This window comes from Danio rerio, chromosome 20, assembly GCF_049306965.1.
Source record: "Danio rerio strain Tuebingen ecotype United States chromosome 20, GRCz12tu, whole genome shotgun sequence".
In the NCBI taxonomy this organism is placed as follows: domain Eukaryota; kingdom Metazoa; phylum Chordata; class Actinopteri; order Cypriniformes; family Danionidae; genus Danio; species Danio rerio.
In genome coordinates, this window is record NC_133195.1 from 29,098,990 (window position 1) to 29,122,320 (window position 23,331).

The 23,331-nt window shown below is 35.8% G+C and overlaps 2 protein-coding genes across 2 annotated transcripts; one reads left to right on the plus strand and one right to left on the minus strand.

Moving 5' to 3' along the window:
- Positions 1-2,757: 2,757 nt before the first annotated feature.
- Positions 2,758-7,504, minus strand: armt1 (acidic residue methyltransferase 1). Its single transcript, NM_001014331.2, has 5 exons — positions 7,431-7,504; positions 6,877-6,982; positions 6,431-6,672; positions 4,730-4,895; positions 2,758-3,909 (listed from the first exon to the last, which is right to left on the minus strand). Exons 1-5 carry the CDS (start codon positions 7,481-7,483, stop codon positions 3,130-3,132), a joined length of 1,347 nt encoding a protein of 448 aa, NP_001014353.1. The 5' UTR covers positions 7,484-7,504; the 3' UTR covers positions 2,758-3,129.
- A 2,742-nt stretch (positions 7,505-10,246) lies between these two features.
- Positions 10,247-22,780, plus strand: zbtb2b (zinc finger and BTB domain containing 2b). Its single transcript, NM_213415.2, is given in 3 exon segments — positions 10,247-10,345; positions 18,050-18,230; positions 19,573-22,780. Coding segments are annotated over 2 exon segments (1,617 nt in total). The 5' UTR covers positions 10,247-10,345; positions 18,050-18,057; the 3' UTR covers positions 21,017-22,780.
- The last annotated feature ends 551 nt before the right edge of the window (positions 22,781-23,331 follow it).

Below are 23,331 nucleotides of genomic sequence, written 5' to 3' on the forward strand. Positions count from 1 at the left end.
TCTTAGAAAAACAATTTTAGATATACAACACTATTATTTACTTAAAACAGTGCATTTTTAGTGTATGCTTGAGCTACGCTTAACCAGAACAGAGCTAGAACTAGTACAGTTCAAAGACCAAAACCATGGCCTTGATTTCCAAAAAAAAAAAAAACCCAGCTTGGCCAGAGTCCTCAACTGACACCAAACACACACACACACACACACACACACACAAAGATAGCGTTCACGTGATAATTGCAGAACATTAATGATTTGTGCTTTGTGGGGTTCTTTACTCTTATCTCTTACTCTCTAGAACAGATAGAACAATAAGCTCCTTGCAAATACATAGATATATACATAAATACATACGTGTGTGTGTGTGTGTGTGTGTGTGTGTGTGTGTGTGTGCACACAGAACTAAAAAAAAAATCATATAAAATGCATCAGAGAAACTTTGACAATTTGTTATTTGTATGATTTGGGAAGAGAAAATGTATTAATAGATTTATACAGAAATAAGCAGTGGAATTAAGTTTAAAAAAGAAACCAAAAGAAATCTTTCCAAATTTTATTCAATTTTCAAAATAGAACGAGCAGTTTCAGTGCGAGTACACATCGTCCTGACTATGGCCTGTTTCCATGCTCATTAATAAGCTTTCAAGAGTTCACACTTAGCTGATAATCAATAAAGCGTATTTGGCATGCTGTCCCGGGAGAGAGCCTTGAGCTCGTAATATCCTCGAGCCCGGGGCTCCCTCCCGTTAGAAGGGTGAGAGGGGAGTTCGAGGTCAGGTAGGTCTCGAAAACTCCCCTGCTTGTCACCGTGAGAAGTGTGAACTGAGGTTGTATTGGGTGATAATTTGTTTTAGTCGATTTGGCTATGGTTCATGTTTTGGACGGTGGGAGGAAACCGGGGAACCCGGGGGAAACCCACGCGAACACGGGGAGATCATGCAAACTCCGCACAGAAACACCGACCGGCCCGAAAGGTTGGACCGGCGGTGTTCTTGCTGTGAGGCAACAGTGCTAGCCACTGGGCCACCGTGTCGCCCAATCAGGAAAGGAGGAGGATGAAGGGGTGGAAAGGGGGGAGCTTCAAGACGAAGATAACTGGAGTGATAAACTCAGGTTATTTATAATGCTTCCGTAATCATCTAATGGGGCTGATTACGGAGCTAATAAGGAGCCAGCCGTGTTGATTATAAGCACGTGATCCTCTCGAAATTAGTTTATGAATAAACCACACTTAAAAAAAGGAAACAACAGACACAAGTAAACCTGCTTTATAAGTGGGTTTGTTTATTCAAATGTAAACAATGAAATCTCTCTGAGACAGTAAACTGTATGGCCAGTGTTTTGCAGAGAGCAGAATGCGCTACTGTATGATGGTCAGTAAATCACCATGATGTTTTGTGGACATTTCATACAATTTCAAGCTTTTAAACTTTACATTTTCTTTCTGTTATTGCCTTACTGGAAATGTTTTATGTAAACAGTGTATTTTGCACTCCATACAAAGCCCACTGCCTATTATATATTGGGGAAAAGTTATACACACATTGAATTTTAATCAAAACACATACACTTCACTTTTATCAACCTCATCCATCCCAAGTGCATGCTGATAAATACAGATGTAAATTGGGGATTTATGAAGTGTCTTTACTGATACTTGCAGATGTAGTCTACAATGCATGACTAGTTTGCTTTCATACTATAGCGGACGCTTGTGTGGTCAAATGCATTCAAACTGCCTACTCGCTCACTCACACACGCTCTCTCTCTCTCTTGGTGAAAAACCAACCAGAGAGATTTTGACTTTGCCACATGAAAATATTTAGATTTAGATCTCAGGAAGCTTTGGTGATCAGCATTGTAAGGGATAATTCTCCTAATACTGAAAATTTTGTCATCCTTTACTCACCCTCCACTTGTTCCAAACTAGGAATGGGGTCATTTTTTTCAAGGTATACTGTGGTTTAGAAAAGTCAAGGTTTTAAAACTGCCAAATTTCCAATCGTTCCTACTACAGTAGGAGTTTTAAAAATGTTTTTGTTTGTTTTTTAGGACAACAGTATCTCCAGCAGAATATAAATCCAAAGATGCCATTTTAAAGAATTGATTGTTTTTTTAACTAATGAAGACAGCTGGTCAACGATCTCTTTTAATTATTTAGCCTGACATGTTTACTGCTCCAAAACATTTTTAAAGTTACTCAGAATAAATTATATTGTTTTCAAATGGGAAAACAGTTTTAGTTAACACATTTTAGAGCAGCAAACACAACGATTGTGATATTTTTATCCAAGGTTATTATACCGTCAGATTTTTTCATCCAAAAATCTTCTGTTGTGTCAGAGCATAGAATCAACAAAGAGGCGACTCTCTAGTGCAATTCCAATAGAACAACAGCATATAACAAGTCTGTAAAATAAACTATTAAAAGTGCTGATGATAGTGATAGTAAGTGTTGTATTGTCATCTTTAAGGTTGTATCTCAGCCTTAATGTGCTTTATAAATAAATAAATAAAAAATAAAGCAGCTGCTTGCCATCGTGACAGCAATAAGATCCAATGGACAGCCGATGGCTTTTTACTTCAAAATGGCGGAATCCGGGGCTGTTGCTGAGCGCTGCTGTTGCAATGGAACGTTCTATTGATTGTCACCTTTCAGTGATTCTAAGCTCTTTGGTTGTGTTCAAAAGAAAGAAAATGTTTGGAACAACTGGAGGGCAAAGACATAGTGAGTGAGTTTTAATTTTTTGGGTGAACAATCCCTTTACCGTGATAAAAACATTTTTTTTGTAGACTTTTATCAAATGTACAGCGCGTGCCACATCTTAATGTTTGTACATCTGTATTTTTGTGGCAAATATTCTTGGACTGAATACAAACCAGCAGTGCAAACAGACAATCTATTACTCTGTAAACTAGGCTCGAGCTCTGCCAGGCGTCTCTTCAAACCTTCACTTATCAATTAACAATGAAAACATTCGATGTGCAGAAAGAGTCGTTACATGACTTGCTCTAAAACTGTTGAATAATAAACACAAGCAGAGATTAGCAGACATTTGTTTGGCATGTTGGTAACCGAAGGGTGCATTTTTTTAATATTTTGCTTCTGGTTATCACCCTTATCAGCCTCTACTGTTCTCTGTGTGGACTGGAAAACTGCACCACGGCGTATTTTCCATTGGTCATCCAGTCTGGATCCTGAGTGCTGAGCTTCTCTGCGTGACCCGCCTGTAAGCCCACCTGAACATCAGCTTTTAGTGTCCTGAGACTGCAGAGAGGGGCTGGCTGGAACCCCCTAAGTGCTTGATCAAACCGAACCGTGTGCTCCCATTTCCTATCTCCAGTCAGCTTCCTGTAGTTCAGATCTCCTTTGAAGAGAATCAGGTCTGAGGTCTGCAGTGTGCTGTAGAGATTAGCTGCATCCACCGTCATGTCGCAGAACTCATGGGGCAGAGTCCAAAATGGATGGTCGTGGTAGGACCAGGTACCCTCCTTCATGAAATGCTTCCATTGGACACCGCTGGCTGACATCCACTTGTGATTGGCTGCCATGGTCTGCTTGATGGTCCACTCAAAGTCTTGTTTAGTGACGTCTGAAACAAACCATGGGATGGACTTGCCATGAAATCTGATTTGCTTGGCCAGTCCGGATGAAATAAGGAAGTCTGCAAGAACTAGATCAGTAACGAGTTCAAAACCAGCGTTGTCTAAAATAATATCCACTCTTGCATGTTTCATCCCTGAGGATCTGGACCCTTGAGAAGCAACTAGTGTTGACCAAACCATGCTGGAGTCATCCACTAGGATGAAGCGCTGGAGATCAGGCAGAGAATCAATGGGACTTAACTTTTGAGAGTTGTCTTGACCCGCAGAGATGGACAGATCACACTTGTTTCCCCACAGAGAGACCTAGAAAATACACAATAAACCTGATTATGTGAGCAACCCACAGCTTAGCATCAATAAAGTACTCAAGCACATGCTGAGAACAACAGCCACCCCTGGGCATGGGATTTGGCATAAACTGGAAGTCATTTTGGTTAACAAGATTTTCTGTTCTAAATTAAAGATGAGACTCGTTGAGCTTATGGTTATGGCTCTCACCGAACTCAATTATGATTTCATATCTCCACACAAACAAGAACAGAAGATCCTGGCTTTTGAGAGTTAATGTTGCATAAACAATTGTTTTTAAATGGCATGGGTGAGTCAGTGTGATGTCACTAAAAACATTTGGGTTGCAACAAGCCACATTTATCAGAAGTTGATCAGCGTTATTCACAGCATACTTATTTTTCAAAAACATAAAAAAAACACTATGTGAAGTTGATAAATCTGTTAGTTAAACTCCTGCACCACATGGATATTGGGGTGCCCTCACAAATTGTTGGTTAACCATGTTGGGTTTTTGATTGTGTTTAACTGAATGACCTCTAACGTTATTCATACTTGAAGCAAGGGTCCTCAAGTAATTTCAATATTAATGCAAAACAATAAAACTTGAAAACAACACAGCCAATGCTTTTCTAAACATATTTATATATTTATTAAAAAGCTGGATAGTAATTCTGCAGTTTGGCCAATATTTTTTGACATTTATTTTCACAAAAGGTAAATTTTTTTTAAAAAAAAGCTGAGACTTTACTTGCATTTAAATAACTTCTGTAAATTTCATTTGATGCAGACATGAAAATGTGAGGCCTCGTCTTTGACTGCTTGACATACTGACCTGGATCAGCTTGAGGAAGTTCTCTCGCAGCTGTATCTCTGTCATGTTCTCCATGTTGGTGATGAGCTCCTGAAGGTACGTGCAGAGGTACTTAATCGCTTGCTGAGATTCAAAGTAGCTTTGCGTTTTTCCCTCCTTAAACGGGTCAAAGTTATGCATCGGTGGACTTTGGAAACACAAACAAAACAAATTAATTAAACCATTAAAAATGTGCCAATGCAACAAGGCGAGTACAATGAACATTGCTTTAACAAAACATTACAATATACTTTAAAGTACATTATAGATAAGTGTTTCTCAACCACGTTTCTAGAGGACCAGAAGACATGGAAATTGTGCAGGACTGGTGGTCCTCCGGGAACGTGGTTGAGAATCATTGTTATAGATAGCACTTTAAAATCAGTTATTTAAAAAGGTGTAATTTGCCTTGTAAATTATTATTAAAGAATTTCTAGGCACATTATTCCATTCAGTTATTCCTCATTTCTTCATTTAGACCTTTTATGCATGCATTTCAATGGTTTTCGTTACAATTCTGTTATTTAAATCTTTTTTTATTTACTGTACTAACAAGCCAATTTTGCTTCTGTAAGTTATACTTGTATTAAATTACAACCCTTTTAATGTAAACTGTGATTGCCATGTGGTCACATGTCCTTGTAAAGAGATAACAAGAATACATTTTTGTTCATAATATATATTGTCTGATTATACTATCTATTTACATAACAAACATTTTGTTTGCATTAATATATAGGATGAGATTTTGTGTGTCCTACAGCATTTAATTGACTGTGAAAAGTTGATTAAATAGATATTTTTATTGCAACATGAAAAAAAGTTCCATCTGAACAAATTAAACTTTAGGCAGGGTTTTTACAGGTTTCACATAGTTAATTTTAAGACTTTTTAAGATATTTTAGGACCATTATGAGTGAAATTTTAGACTCATAAAGGAATGAAGGCGAAGTCATTTTTCAAATGGCCCAGATGGAAAATATTTTTATTTGACCCATCAAAAAATATATAATTTTAAACAATTAATAATACAATAATAATTTAATCATATTTCTCAGCTAAATATTTTAAATTTTGTTTAAAAACAAGCAAGCTCTACTTTTTTTCCAACATAAACCTTCTTTAAAATAAAAAAACGAACAAATGTTTTTTTTTTTTTTTAAGTTTTCATAAAAGTTTTAAAACAATAATAAGTCTATGGATCTTATAATCTATGGACAACAATCTGTCAAGGTGAGTGTCTTTAGCAGTAAATACATCGAGAACTTTTAAACAAATGTTATTGAAAGGACAATAATTAAACCATTATGATACATAGAGTTAAAATGACCCTTTTTAAATAAAAATGTAAATTTTTATTGAGATGGATTGTTGGTGATTTGATGGGTTTTGGCCAAATTGGGTAGCAATGCATGAACAAAGGAAAATTAAGACCTTTATTTAAAAAGATTTAAGACCTACAACACAATATTTCAGTAAATTTAAGACTTTTTAAGGCCTAAAGTTTGGATTTTGCGTTTTAAGGCATTTTAAAACCCTGCAGAAACCCTGTTTAGGGGACTTAGACTTTTAATTGAGTTAGATTATAACAATTCCCAAAGTAATGATTTTAATGTAACATAAATTCTCTGTGGATTTCTTAATTTGGCCTCATAATGTACTGATTTAGCAGATTTGCGTTACTTCATATACAGAGCCTCTTGGATCCTTCGGTACATGTAACACTCCACATAGAGCCACGGCGACTTGAACCAGCTGACCAGCTGCCCATTCTCCATCAGGTCCTGCTGTCTTTCCATGTATTCATTCCAGGCCTGTGTGTCTTCAGCATTATCAGTGAGAGCCAGCACAGGTTTGTCTGTCTGCAGTTCATTCCTCAGCCTAGACAGGAAGGAGATGGCCCTCTTCTCTGCCTCCGTCCCTTCCTGATCAAACACAGGAAGTTAAATCTGCTAGTAGATGCATGATTTACTTGAAGAGCAACATAATGAATCACTGAACACTTAGTAACAAGAGAAAAAAAAATAAATAAATAAATAATAATAATAATAATAATAATATATATATATATATATATATATATATATATATATATATATATATATATATATATATATATATATATATACCTCGCCATATTCTTTATAGAAGTTGTCCTTATTGCGGTGTAATGTGTCCACCACTTTTGTGAGTATAGTTGGCAGTCTGTCTCTCACAGTCAGATAGGCAAAGGACCTAGAAATGGTAAATACATTAAATATTTTAGAATTAAAATCATTCAGATTAAACACTGTCAAGTTTGTCAATAGACATAACCTAAATTTACATTACTAGCACTGCCAATTTGATAAATAAGAGAATTCGAAATACATAAAATATAGGATTATTTTTATTGATTGTCACGTAACGTAGTAGTGTGGTCTTTGTAATCAATGGGTCGCAAAAGCTCGTTAGTCGACTATGTAGACAGTATATGTAGACATATATGCCTCTCCAGCTGTACATGACTTGACACCATTAAACAGTTTCAGCAGCTTTTAAAACACGACCATTGTAGGCTGTCATGCTTTCATTGAAACTGAGTAACACGTAAAAATACGACAGATACCTCGCTGTAGCCTAATTCTACATTAAAGTCGTAAACGGCTAGCACGAAAGAATAACTATATTTATGAAGACATACCCCTCAAACTTAGCAGAGAGCGACTGCGGGGGCAACATTCCCTCTGCCTCCATCTTTGCAAACAGGAAGAACTCGTGAGGTGATTTTCAACAAGCTTTATTTTAGAACGGTCGATGAACAATCACAAGGTAGTATACTTGTCTAAAATACAGTGTGTCTCTCATTCACATACCGCGGGAGCACATTCAGACACAAATGTAAACATCATATTTTATATTTTATCAGTAATCATACGACAACTTTAAGCTGTCAAAACATCTCTTGATCAATGACACCACTGACCTCTAGTGGGCGTGTAAACAAAATGCCACGATGTAACAATATTATAATTGTTTTTAAATTATCACGCCAATCATAAACTAATAATTTAGTATCAGTTCAATTTGAACAATCACTGCACTGAACATTTTTTCAACACATGAATGAATCAAATAAACAAAATATGAAAAAATCCACATTAAATATTCCAAAACCACATTTCATATTTATTTCACTTGTTATTTTAGCTTAACAAAAAGCTTATGTGGGTCTCCTGTAATTGTAGATGATTTGAGCAGGTCAGTCAGTCTGGTCTTTTTGGCTGGTATTAGACAGTTTTGGGCACTTTTCTGCTTGTCAAGCTGGGTGACCAGCCGGCCAGAGCTAGACAATTAGCTTATCCAGAAAGGACCAGAGAGAACCAGCTCAGTCTGGTTTAAATTTCATTTTAAACATAGGTAAACTGGGGTAGTTCTAGACCTATTTTTATTTAGTTTATTATTTTTATTTCACCCAAACAAAAAACTATCATGTCAATAATTTAAACATATTGAACCATTTTATCCTCTGATATTGTGTGTGTAAGTCCATACACACAGAATAACAAACTAATGTTGATGAGAAAAACATTTTGAACCATTTCCCCACATTTTTAGTTTGTGTGTTTGATAGTCCTTATATATGCTTGTACATTTACTGTAATAATAGTAGCACACTAACCCTCTGATAATAAATTCATACAACTGCCCTGTAACATTTAAGGATTAAATATCTAAGTGATTGTTACTGATTTACTTTCAATGATTTAAAAGATAACTCAGGTTTGTTTAATATATCTAATCTACATGTAACTTTCAATAACAAAATGCAGATAGGCTACTATATTAGCTAAACCAACTAAATTTCATTACTCTTGTCTACAAACAGCAGCAATTCAAACTAAATCATATTTAAGGATGATAATGTGATTTTCAAACATTGGAAACAGAAAACACAGTCCCAGATGTCTTCATCGCCCCAGTAGACCACATGGCCTGAACAGCAGCTTGTTTTCCACCACCCCCCAACTTCCCTTTCCTCTTTTTTTCACAAACCCACGGCCTGAAATAGTCATCCTCATTTAGCAATCTTAAATGTCCATGCAGGCTGAAGTACTCTTTAAAAATTTCCTAATATTTTTCTCAATTCTTGTTTGAGTTTATTCACGGTATTTCCCTTGTTGTTAATTTCCTGACATCTTTAGCAGGCCTCTAGCAGCTCACATCCTGTTACTGGACACAAGTGAAGTGAAAGGGAAAATGTTTAATGTCTCTACTTGCAGTTTTAAAATTTGAGCTAAACTTAACACTTCATGTAAGAAAAAAGAACTGAACTGAAAAATATTTCCTCTTATAGCACTATTATTATTGCTGAAGTGCGGCTAATGAAAGAACCCACTCCTGGTTCAGAATGTCCTAGTGGTAACCTTTCTGATTTGGGGTAAAATATAGTAAGTGGATGGTGAAAACATGGATCAAAGATAGTCTTTCTGTGTCCGAAAAAACATTTAATCATCACCCTTATTGAGATGGTTCACTCAAAACTGAAAATTCTGTGATTATTCACTCACCCAAACCTGTTTGACTTTCTTCTGTTGATCACTAAAGATATTGTTTTCCCTACTATGGAAATAAATTGTTACAGGTTTTCAGCTTTCTTCGAAATATCTTTTTTGGATTCAACAGAAGAAACTTTGAAATTACCTGAGGGAGAGTAAATAGTAAGTGTATTTTCAGTTTTGGGTGATTCCTTTAAAACTAAACAAATTGGTGTAATAATAGTGTTATTAACAATCCTTATTTTTCATAATTTAAAATGTATGAAAAATAATAACTGTAGATAATACATAAACTATTTGAACAAATAGATTAGTTTAAATAAAATAAATCCATATTTAAAAAAATATAAGGCTACTCTTATAATCTTTGGTCAATATATTTATTTTTGTAATAATATAATATTGTCTTTTTCAGTGAAATGAAACGAGTATAAATGTTTAGCTGAAAGCTTGTTTAATGCCGATTATGAGTATGTAATAATCCTCATTAAGTACATTGCAACCGGTAGGCGTGAAATCCTCGCGCGCCTTCAAACACTACGTGTATTTCTCGTGCGCTCGTTGCTTTTGGCTCCAAAAGTGCACAGTCTGTCTGTCAACTGAAATGCAAATCGCCCTGCTGCGTGTATCTGTCTCGATACGTTATCTTCATGTGGGGGTGGGTAGCGTGACCTACGGCTATCCAACTCCACGAAAATCCGTTTATGTGTAACGTTCACCAACGATCGGCGCCCTGAACGAATGCTCAACATTCATCTCCGCCGCACCGTGAACACATGAGTACGAACGACACCCGTAACGTTCACCAGCGCACTGTTTGGCGGCTCTCAGCGCCAAAGACCGTTTGTTTTGGCATCCCAGGGAAGTGGGTTTTACAACCGCTGTTTTTAAGCCCTTTTAGACAGTCATGTGATTGTAACGTAACCCGACCGGAAAACACCGACGACCATCGCCGCCAATGCTGCGTTTGAGAGGAACAGAGCAGCTGCGAGCCCAACGGACAAGTCCTCCGGTAACAGACAGCAACTCGCCGAACTCCACACGCCCGAGCGGAGGAAAGGTACGTGTGTTTACACTTATCAACCTTTAATTTGTGCGTTGTTTGTTGATTTATTTAGTTTCGTTTATTTCTTCGGTGACCACCCCTTCCCCCAGTGCGTGTGTGTCCGTTTCACGAAGCACCGTTTATTTTCGCTTCTCGCCTCTGATGCTCGCTCTGCTCCGTTCTGCCTTGTTGTTGTTGTGAATTTTCGGCTTTATTCGCGGTACGGTCGCTGGATCGGGTGCTGGTCGAGCAGCGAGCGTCTGCGCGTGATCTTATCAGTCATCGCGTTTCAGTTTTTGACGGTTTATTTTCTATTTGCGAAGAAAAACAGATTGCGGAAGTGGTCGGTCTCTGCGGGAGATCTGTCCGTTCCACGTGTCTCCGTGGTGGGCGGAGCGAGTTTACAAACCCACAATGAGAGCGAGCTGAAGTTAGACGTGTGATAATCTGTGTATGAGGGATTGAAAAGCCTCGACACAACACCTGTAAACGGGTAATAAATGTCCTTTGATATACAAAAAGCTCACTGTTTGCACTTTTTACACACTCTATGGATGCTGAGTGGCTCGTATGCAATTAAATGTCCACCCAGTGAGATTTGTTTATGGAAAAAAAACTTAACACGGATAAAAAGTGAACATACTTCCGTGAAATAGCTGAAATTATGTTCACTTACCTGGAATATCATTTATCTACAATGATCTATTTGAAAGATGCTACTTCCTCATGGGTACTGCCATGTTGACATCACATGATACAAAGCAGCAGAGCTCATCAGTGCACTCATTATAAATTCATCCATTTATAGTATAGAATTATATATTTGTTATGTAGTATTGCTTTTTAAGAATAACATCGAGAGGTAGACATAGATAACTTAGTCACAGCAAAAAAAAAAAAAAAAAAAGTTCAACAGCAAAATTCCTGGATAAGGCTTGTTACCATTATTCTGCTGAGGAACCCCCACCAAAGAGTGAAAAGCATCATGACAAAATGACTCTTTAGTCCTTGACCACCCAATTAAGCATATACACTTTGCTAATAAATAATAGTCATACTAGTGAGACACAATGCTTTTTATTTAAATTCATATACTGAATTCATAACTTCCTTCTCTGACTATTCACTTTCTAGGGCAAAAATAGTTTGATTATGAATGGTATGTGGTTCAGTAGCTTTCATAAAACACTTAAGTATCTGGTTTAGTTTCAGTATTTGATGCCACTAATTTGGTTTGTTTAAAGCATTACAACTTTTTATTGAGGTAAAGTTTGTTTTATATTTGCACATTCCTTTTCTGACAACTTGTGACAGGCTACTATGTTGTTTACCATGGTAATTTGAATATTCACGTCATATTTGGCCCTAAAGGTTCTTTAGATTCTTTTATTTTTGACAACACAAATCTTTTTGTTGACCAAACTCTTCTCAGTTCTATGTCTAACAAAGATATTTGCTTAGTTATTAATAGTTCTCGGATCTCTTTACCTGCTTGCATAGGTTTTTGGAATAATATATTTGATGGCATAGATTGGGAACAGTTTTGGCTTCTTCAGAAAAAAATATTTGTATCTAATAAAGCTGTTGAAGTCTCGATCAAAATCATTCATAATTGCTACCCAATAAATACCAAACTAGCTAAATTCAGTAACAATATTTTCCCTAAATGCTCATTTTGTACTCAAAACGATGAAACACTAAACCATTTATTTTTGGATTGTACTTACTGTAAAGTGTTTTGGGTTGACTTTTCCAATTTCATTAAAAAATTCTTATTTCCAAACTTCTGTATTTCCCCAAAAATTGTATTCTTTGGTTACTCTCTGAGTGTTGATCCTTCTCATTTTAAATATATTATTAATTTATTGCTTTTTTTAGCTAAATTTTATATCCATTAATGTACATTTTCAAAAAAAACTCCCTTATTTTTTATTTTTTAGAAAGGACTTTGAAATTTATGTAAACTGTTTAAAAGACTCTAACAATTACATTGCATGTAAAACGCTTTCTTGGTGTAAATAATTTAAACTTGTTTAATTTGCTGGAATTTTATTTATGTAACCCTCTTTGTCTTTTTGTTCATATTGTATCTTTTTAATGTTCTTCTTGCATAATAAAAAAAAAAGAAAAAAAAGTAAATATTCGGTCTGAAATCAGATGCAAGTATGACTTCAAAACAGCATGAGCACTATTTATTTGACTGCGTGCATTGTTGTACTTTGATAGTCGATAGCTGCTAATTAGGCATGGGCCGGTATCAGACTCTGATGGAATAAACACCTTGTATAAAAATATCACGGTTTCACAGTATGACGGTATTGTGACTACTGCTCTCAAATATGCTCGTCTGGGTAAGTAAAAACATCAACTTTTTTCCTATTGAACACAAGGATATTATATTTTACAGTAAACATAGGCTAAATAATTTAAATAAAGTATTGACCGGCTATCTTAAATAGTTCACAAAACAGAACTCTTTACAACTTGAAAAGGCGTCTTTGGATATCCTTATTTTCTTTGCATATAAAATAAGTCACTGTTTATGTGCATAGCACATATGCACATAGCAGCAAAGGATGTTGGTTTTTAATTAATTTGTTTCTCAATTGTTTGCTGAATCATGTACTGACCAGTAGCTTTTGATGAAGGGTCTATTTCTGCTGGAGAGACTGTTGCCCTAAAAAACTAAATAAAATATTTGTAAAAAAAAAAAAAAAAAAACTTACATATAACTTAGAAACGGTATAAAATAATATAAATATAAAGTGTTTTTTGCTGTTATAAAACCTTGAAAACGGTAATGGTCCCATGCCAACTGTTCATATGATTTCACTATTTAGAATTTCCAAATAGTACTTTTGTGGAATGATTAAGGAGAAAGTCAGATTGTGCAAATATAAAAACTTCGCCTCATCAGCTTTATTCCCTGAGGTGCAAAAATGTTTTCCCATTCATTATTTTCATAGTGAGATTTCTCTTAACGTTTTCTAAACCATGAGTCTCAAATTCGAGCAGCTACAAGTACAATATTTTTTTAATTCTGATTTGAGCCATAGACGTTTATGAAAAACATAAAGACAAAGATATGAGATGCTGTAAGTAACTTTAAAGAAGGAAAGATCTCATGTAAAGCACTGTAAATGTCACCATTGAATTAAAAGCAGAGCAATAATTATCTATTTGTTGGTTATGTGTGGTGCTTCATGGGATTGTGCACTGCAAAAGATCTCTTTTAGTATGCTTTGATCACAGTGACTCTTTGGTTGGTGCAGTTTTCTGTACAGGATAAAGGGATTCCTACAAAAATTTTGCTTATGAATGTGATTGTTTCCAAATTAGGTTAAATTTATGGAAATTGATTTGTCAACACAAGCAACTGATTAATAACCACAATGCTCATAACAGGCCTGTCTAGGGCTGCACGATTCTGGCTAAAATGAGAATTTGTATTATTTTTTTTTTGCTTAAAATCAAGTTACGATTTTCTCACGATTCTGTGGATGTAAAATAATTGTAGGCTATTATTTTTGTTATTTCTCAAATATATGGTAAAACAACAATAATTATATTAGACCTATGTGTAGGTCTACTGATACTGTTAAAATGCTAAATGTTGTATAGAATTGGAATAGTGGAATTTAAATGAATAGACTTTGAAAATGTCCTGGTTGTTAATTCACAGTAATGTAATGACATCAGAATACAACTATTCATAATTCTGAAGTTGAATTATTATGTTTGAGACATATGCTTGTCATTTTTCATTGACAACATCAATAAACAATAAATACATTTTTTTTCACTGGTAAAATGAGACGTTTGTCATTATCAGATTCCCTCTTACATTATATTCAACATTATTTACATTATATAGGCTAGAGTAGTTATACTGACCCAGTAAACATTTGATTTTCATTCACAACACTTTGTGTTTGATATGAAAGAAAAAACATATTAAATGCTTGTCGTAATCATAACTTTAAAATGTGATATGATCATTTAAATGATGAAAAAATATACTTGGCTGAATTGTAGAAAAGCAGAATTAAGATTGTGCGTAGGGTCGAATCAAAATTGCGATTGCTAAAATTGTATTTTCTATTTTTTTTTTATAAAATGACTGTTGATGAACATGCTGTCTGTGAAAAAAAAGTTTGCATAATTCTGGTACAAAAATGCAGTATTTCACCTACAACACAAACAATGAATTAAATGCATTGAATGGAATCTGAGATTGTCCATTATATGTATGTGTAAATTAGTATTGTTTAATGATTAACCACGACTAATTGTGCACAAAATAATCTTTTGTATTTGCATTATATATGTGCATGTACTGTGTATATTTATGTATTATTTGTAAATGCACACAAATGCTAGTCTATATACTTTTGAAAAGATATATATATATAGATATATATATATTAATATGTATGTATAATTTTATCATCATATATATTGAGGATGCACCAAAATGGAAATTCTGGGCAGAAACCAAAAAATCTGCATACACTCGGCCGAAAATGCTTTGTAATAATTATTATTTTACTACTTAACTGCAATTTTTATAGCCAATTTTCAATTTGTTTTGGCTGATACCAATTTTTGCTGATTCTGATTTTCTATTATATATTTATTATTCTATAATATAAATATTATTCTACAGATCTTAAGCATATATACAAACAAAAATAAAGTTGTCGTAAATTAGTTTTTATTAAAAATAAAATTAAAGAATTATAAAAAAAAATGTTTTAATTGTGTAAAATTGTATAAATATTCGTTATTAAAATAAAAAATAGTAAAATGATTAAGTGAATGCAAACTTTAATGTTGTGTGTGATTTAGTTGCGATTAATCGTTTATTAGCACTAGTGTAAATAACGGAGTGAAAAAAAAAAAAAAACTGAATGTGTCAATCATTCAAAACCAACAAGGTTCCATATGCTCCAAAGTCACTAGTGTGATTGGACGGTGAAAGGAGAACAAACTCAATGTGAACTAAAACTATTGTTGAGAAAAGCAGTCCTTCCACACAGCTGTGTGACATTACAGCCCATGCTTTTAAAGACCACTGTCAGGCGTGTCCTTTCTCCATTCGAGATGGGTTGAGTGGAAGTAGCCTCAGGAATGCTGACTGAAGAACCAGTCATGTGACGCACAAAGCCTGTGATTGACCTTTAGGGTAATGGACATTCAAGGCACACAGGCTGCAGAGCTGGTTTCTGCTAGATGAGGGTTAATAACCTCAGGGATCAGGGCTCATTGTTCAAAGGTTGCCTCATATGTTTGGCCCTTGGCTGTATCTGAACACTCTGTTGGGGCCTGCGTTGTCAGGGTTACTTGTAGTCTTCAATGTAATTGCTGGTGTACAGCATGACTATTCACAATTATTCTTATTTATTTTTTTAACAGAATTATTTTTTGTATTATTTTGTTTTATTAAATTGTTTGTTGCATTCAGAGGTCCTAAAATGACAAATATATCTTAGAAGAAAATGCAAACATTTAAATCATGGGTGAATTTAAAAACTTTGCACTCCATCTGGAGTCTTTTTGTTTGTAAATGTCTAGAGAATGCTTACCTGGATCTTGCTCAACTGGAAATGCTTAATCTTAAATGTGACTGAGAATCAGATTTGCCAGTATGTAGTAGTGTTTTAATTAGATTTTTTAGGCTTTTCTAAATATTTCTGTAGTAAAAGTATAGTGCTCATGTACTCTGGCAGTGCTCAGTTTTTGGGAAACTGCACTCCGCCATCAATGCTATTTTTGATCTTCATATTCCTAGTTTATTCAAAGTACTTTATCTAGGAGATATTCCTCATAAGCTTGAAAAGGAGGATAGATATCTAATTAAGATACTTTTGGCAACAAGTAAAAAAGCTATAACCCGTAAATGGTATAAAGAAGACCACCAACTACAGATGAATGGTTCAAAATTATAGCAGCAGTTGAGGGAATGGGAAAATGACACATGCAGTTTGATTACAATAGGGTATATGCCGAGCTAGTGCTGTTCCCATGCTGATACACTTCCGGTGACCTGTTATTGTGAACTTTTTCTCATTTTATACAGTTCCTTATACAGCATCGATGTTGTAATGTCATTAAAATACATTCAGTTAAATAAACTTTGCATTTATTTAGTTGCTCAAGCGTAAAATGAGACAAAAAGCCGTTTACTCGCACCAGCCCGTCAGAATCGGCAGGCTAACGCAGAAGCTCCATTGAATATACTGGGGTAAAATAAATGCTCATATAATAAAGATATGGCGGGGGAAATGTAATTTAATGCTGTGCTTCTTGTACAAGACCCACTTTAATTAAATCGGATATCACTCAGCTAGAGATCGCTGATTTTTAAAGAAAACAGACCTTAAACGCACCGGATTTTGCTTTGGCATTCAATTTGCCAGAAGCACTTAACCCAGGTTAATGGCAAATTAAAAGTCCTATTAGCATGCTTCGGCATATACCCCATTAAAGATCTTTCAAAAGAAATTGAGTAAATGGCAGGCTTTCTTCTCAACGACAATATAAATATCTATAATTGAACATTTACATGATTCTGGAGGTTATGCATCATTGTTGTATCAAATATGTTTGGCAGCCTTTTATTATGTTTTATTTTATACTTATTTATTTATTTATTTTCTTGATGAGATTACTTTAATATTTTCATATATGTACAGTATGTATATAGATATACATGTGTGGAAATTATGTATTTGTGTATGGACATACACATATATGTATATATGTATGACTATTTTTTATTTTTTTTTTCCCACTGGTTATATGTTTTTAAAAAAAAATCAATAAAATCTCAGTATAAACAAAATAAAAGCACTAGGGCTGGGCGATTAATCGAATAGTAATCCATTATAGGTTCTGAATGCTAATTTTGATACATTTTTTCCAGGTCATTTTTTTCCAATTAATTTCTCTACTCTGTTTATACTTCTGCGTCGAGCAGACACATATGGTCCAGCACAGCCTTCGCGCAGTCGCATACCCCTCGCCGTGGCTGATGCCAGCCCTGAAGTTATTTAAAAAACAAAATTGACAGTTCGTTTTGGGCAACGTATGTTTTAATGTCAGTTGTTCAGCGTTGATGTTCAATGAAAAATTATAGATAGTAGGTGGTGTGTAATGCACCCTTTATTCAAAAATCTTTCACTTGTAATATGTGCTTATATTTGCTGCTCAAAACTTGTCAGTAAATTATGGGGGCAAAAATAATAATAATCGTTCATTAATCGTAATTGATTTAAAATGTTCAATTAATCAAGATTTTGATTTTAGGCCAAATCACCCAGTCCTAAAAAGTACTGTAATTAAATACCATCTCTTAAAACAGACATTTCCACTAATCTACATATTTCAAGTTAATCATGTCAAGTTAATTTATATTAGTAGCACAAAACATGAAGAAAGAGTTGTGAGCCAAATCTTAATCCCTGTGGTTAGAAGTTTGTTCTAAAATGAACAATAGTACTACTCGTAATAGTTATACATATCAAGTGTACCTTAGAGTTTTTTGTTTTTTTCTGTTTGACAATACAGTGTTTTATTTTACATTTATAGCTGTCCACTGCAGATGAAGTCTATGTCACCAGACAACTGAACAGCCTTCTTTCACACAGTCTTTTTTGGGTGCATTGTGGTCTGTAGTAGACAGGAAGTTGACTGTCATCTCTGGCCCCTTCTGTGTAGGTGGAAGTATGGAGCTGGCCAATCATGGTCTTATCCTTCTGCAGCAGCTCAACGCGCAGAGGGAGTTCGGCTTCCTGTGTGACTGCACGGTCGCAATCGGCGATGTCTTTTTTAAAGCACACAAGGCCGTTCTGGCAGCATTCTCCAACTACTTCAGAATGCTATTCATACACCAGGACAGGTAAAAGATTTAAATGTGCTTTTCAGAGTTCACTGTATCTACACTAGGTATGTGTTAAGATGCTAGTCTATTAATTATTCATGTATCGTCTGCAAATGGCTATAATTGTCAAAGTGAACAATATTTGTTAACATTAATAAACAGCTAAAAATAAACAAATAAATTCACACACCACTACATTGCAGCATGACAAATGGAAATTCATTTTGAGATTTGGGAAAGAAGGCTTAAGATCTAAACAGTAAAACAATAGGTGTCACACACTTGCTGAATAGAGCTGTATCTGAAATCTCCCCATATATCCTCATTCAGTATTCCCTACATTAGTCCACTTAAATAAGTAAGTGAAAACAAGTTAATTTGAGCACTGAAGAGGAGCCATTTGGTTTGTTTGTTGCTGGTTGATAAATTCAGATTTGGTCTGTTTTTTGATTTCTGTCATGTATTCAAACATTGATTTAACAATAAATTCATTAAGTAATATTTGTTTGTAAATTTGTTTAAAAGAGTAACCCAACAATGACTGAAGCCACAAAAAAAATCAGAGGGTCCATTAAATGGCATAACATTTTCGGCCAATAAATTTTCGTTGGCCAAAAATTTGGTACATTTCTAATATCAACACACTTGTAGATTCCCATTGTTGCACATTTCTGCTGTGGGATTGGCTTTTAGATCATTATATAGTAAAAAAAAGTCCAGAGCTTATTATTGTTATTGACATACATTTTATAGCGATTTGATATAATATTGTTTATCGACCCAGCACTATTTTAGACACCAGTACAAATTCGGATACAGCCAGGTATTTTCACTAAACACCTGAGAATCTCACACTACAAGTCTAAATCTGACTGTCAAACATGTTTGATATCGTCTTGATGGATGGAATCAAAAACTGAAGCTAGGAAAAACAACAATTTTTGACCATCATACACTGCATTATTTTCATCTCGATTGGCTCAACATCTATGATTACATCTTTAGAGATCACATTTATCAGTGATATTAAATTATAAGTGTCTTTAAAGATTAACTTTACTGTTGGTAATGATCGCAAAGGCAATTTACATATAAAATATTAATTATTCACTGCACAAATATTGATTTTAGATTCCAATTAACTATGCTCTCTAATCAATATTTAAGAACAATAATTTCTCTTTATTTTTTTATAAATGAGGCACAATAAATGCATCATTTAGAAATATAATTTTTTTTAAAATTAGCAATTAACTAATTAGCTAAACAGATGTATTAAAGCTTTTCCACAGAACAACAATTAGTTTTTGTGTATGTGTGTACCAAACTGAATCTTTGTTGCTTTTGTCTTCTCAACCAGTGACTGTGTTCGCTTAAAGCCTGCTGACATTCAGCCGGACATCTTCAGCTACCTCCTCAACCTGATGTACACCGGCAAATTGGCGACACAGCTCATTGACCCAGCCCGCCTGGAGCAGGGGGTCAAGTTCCTTCACGCGTACCCTCTCATCCAGGAGGCAACACTGGCTAGCCATGCGCCTCAAGCACACCCTGAGGTCAATCTCCCTCTGTCATCCTCTCTTTATGGCATTCAGATATCAGACCAACAGGCCACACTCACAAACCGGCTCTCAGCGAGAACACCTCTATCCTCACCATTCGACTTAGAAGGAACCGGTTTGCTGGATGGGAAGTCCTCTGCGGCAAGCAAAGCTACCTCACTGACACGGTCTGGAACCAAACACAGGCACGCTCCATCAGAACCAGAGGTAGAAGCGTCTGCGAGTATCAGCCAGTTTCTGAGGGAAAGTGCCGAGCCGGAAACATCTGCAACTGAAGCGCCGTCTTGTTCTCTGAGCGCTAACACAATTCTACACGTGAAGCCCAGCATCATGAGAAGAACTTCCTCTCTGAGAAAGCATTACACGTGTCATGTTTGTGGAGGCCGCTTCACTCAGCGCGGAGCCTTACGAGAGCATCTGCTCCTGCACACTCAGGCTATGCTTCCCCTGGTGTTGGAGTCTGTCGGCGCCACTTCCCCTATGCTAAGCGGTGGTGCCGCTACGCCCGAGGTGGAGGAAGTTCTCCGAGGCAGTGAAGCTGCTGCTGCCACTCCAATAATCGTGGATGTCCCAAGTGACAGTGAACAGCATTCATACTCAAAAGACTCACCGCATCCTGAAACTGCCATACCTGTCCCGACAACAACTGCGGTCAGTCTGTGCACTGCACAGCCTCAAGCAGACACACCGCCTCCATCTGATATCGCTGATATTGACAACCTAGAGGGTGCGGCCGACATGGAGCGGGAAGTGAAGCGGAGGAAATATGAGTGCTCGACTTGTGGCCGCAAGTTCATCCAGAAGAGCCACTGGAGGGAGCACATGTACATTCATACGGGCAAGCCGTACCGCTGCAGCGCCTGTGGCAAGAGCTTCTGCCGAGCCAATCAGGCGGCGCGGCACGTCTGCATGAATCTGGGCTCAGAGCCAGCCTACACCATGGTGGACCGGCAGAGCATGGAGCTGTGCGCGGCGGATGACTCCAGCCAGATGGAAGCGATGTTCCTCGGCTCGTCGGGGAGACCGTACAAATGCAATGTGTGTGAAATGACCTTCTCCAGCCCTAATGAGGTGATCAAGCACCTGTGCTTCAACCAGGGGGCGCTCTCTGGTGGAGCGGCTGGAGAAATGGGCGTCAGTGGGATGAACAGTGACAGCCTGGCCAAAGATGAAGGCTCTGATTCATCCAATGGTGGGCCGCTGATGACACCCATCAAAACTGAGGAGGTGTTTGTGGAATAGCTTCACACAAACGTCACTGCGAAGTGTTGCTTTTTTTTAAATGCGTTGCATATGAATTATGGGTAAATTATGAAAAGATGTTAAGCTACAGATGGAAGTTTCTGTTATATTGTTGTTGTTGTTTTCTTCTACTGAAATCTGCATTCTGCTTTATGCTTTTATAACATTCAGATTTGGTTGGTATATTTATAACCGATTTCTAGTACATTTAGTTCAACAAGTCAAACTCCTGCTTCATTCTGTTTCTTTGAAGGGTTTTATTGGTTACTTGGGTCATTTAGCGTTTTGGTTGTGGTTAAAGGTCTTCCTCTGTCTAACCGTCTACAGGAAGAGGATGTTGTGAACTGCTGGAATCCTGCAATCATCTCAGTGAAGATCAGACTTCTCGTTAGATTTGCTCTAAAGAGTATTTATAATAAAAGCAAAACCTTACACCAACACTTCTTTTGTGGAAATTGATGCTATTTTGTGAGCAGCTAGGTGTGGGTTTTGAGTAAAAGATGAGCATTCTCTACCTCAACTGGCTTTAGACATGCAATACAAGACCAACCTGAAATTTGCATCAAAGGGTCGAGGATCAAAGTCTACTTTATCTTCCAGTGCCTCCGAGTAGTTTTTCTTTCTGACGCTGTTGCTAATTTCTCATTACATGCTCTGGGCTCACAAGAGCAAGGTGTAATTTTAGATAACGTTCATGATGCTCAACAGGGATGATCAATCTGGCCTTGCGTTTATGTTAGCGTCAATGTGAAGTAGGATATATTTGCCTAATCATCCACTTTTCGTTTTTTTTTACAGTACTTTTTTGTGCCAATAAACCCCGCCTAAAGATAAACATCCATGCTGTAGAATTGGTCAGCGGATCGTCGATCTGTTTGCGTTTCTCTCACTGTGGTTAAGCATGTTTACAGTCGTGCTGTGTGTGTTTAATCAACTTATTATTACTGTGTGTGTGTGAATTTAGCAAACACTGTGGCCAATCCTACACCTGTACGTAACGTTGATTGAAGGGAGAGATTCCTGTCACTGATTTCATTTCGCAACGAGATGATTTGCTTGAATATGCTCTTAAATGGCTTATATTTGAGTTTTATGAAACTTTTCTAAGTTTGTGTACAGTGCTTTATTCACAAAGAATTTTATAATCTCAAAGGTTGTATATTGTTTGACGCATTTACTGTAGAATATTATCCATTTTAGTGTAGTCTACATTTGGTTGTATTTCTGTTGTAACGAGACTGTCAGCGAGTTAAAGCACTGAAACATCCCTGACTACTCCACAGTTCTGCTTGTGCTACATCAGGAAACTTCTTTTATTTTAATCCAGGTCCATTTACGCTCAGATTTCTTCATCTTTCTCTTTATAAGAGCACAGTGATTTCTGTTACTACTGAATAGCTCGTTAGACCACAGGAATAACCGTTGGCTTCATTTTGTTACATGTAGGGTTTTTCGTTTGTAATTGTGATGTTAATTTGGACGAGGTTTTATGTTCAATTGGTGTAAACATATACATGCAGTCTCATGCCTTTTTTGTGTAGTATTGTTGTGTCTTCATTATTTGTACATATGCAAGCTGTTACTCTTTCAGCAGTTGTAGGGAAGGTTTGAGGGTGAAGGTTCTTCCTCAAACGCACAAACCCCAAAGCCAAGGCTGTGATCTCTCGCTCCTCAGGAACATGAACTGTCATCTCTGGAAAAAGAAAAATTCCTCATTTGCGTTTTCATTGTGAATAATGATAATAAATCCTTATGTTTTTGAAATGTGCCTTGTGATTTCTTAGAGATTTAAAAAAAAAATACAGGGTGTCTTAAAGTCTTAAATTGACTGAAATATTGTGTTGGGTCTTAATTCTTTTTAAACGGATCTCAATTTTACTTTTGGTCATTTATAGCTATCTAATATTGGCCAACACCCACAATCACCAAAATCTATCTCAAAAGTTTTAAATTTATTTAAAAAGGTAATTTTTACCTCTATTTACCATCATGGTTTCATTATTTTCCCTAAAATGACATTTGTTTAAAATTGCTCCAAGTATTGACTGCTGAGGACACCGACCAAGACAGATTGTTGTGCATAGATTTAGTTTTATTCTAAGCCTTTTCAACAATTGTTCATTTTCTTATTACTATTTTAAAGAAAGTTTATGTTGGTGAAAATAAAAAGTTTAGAATATATATATATATATATATATATATATATATATATATATATATATATATATATATATATATATATATATATAAATGTTGTATTATTAAATTTAATAAATTATTATAATTCTTTGATAGGCAAATAAAGGGCAAATAAA

Coding starts and splice junctions, on each gene's coding strand:
- armt1 (NM_001014331.2), bottom strand. CDS start 7,483: ATGGAGGCAGAGGGAATGTTGCCCCCGCAGTCGCTCTCTGCTAAGTTT. Junction 6,983..7,430: donor CTCTCTGCTAAGTTTGAGGG/GTATGTCTTCAT, acceptor TACCATTTCTAG/GTCCTTTGCCTATCTGACTG. Junction 3,910..4,729: donor ACTTCCTCAAGCTGATCCAG/GTCAGTATGTCA, acceptor TGTATTTTCTAG/GTCTCTCTGTGGGGAAACAA.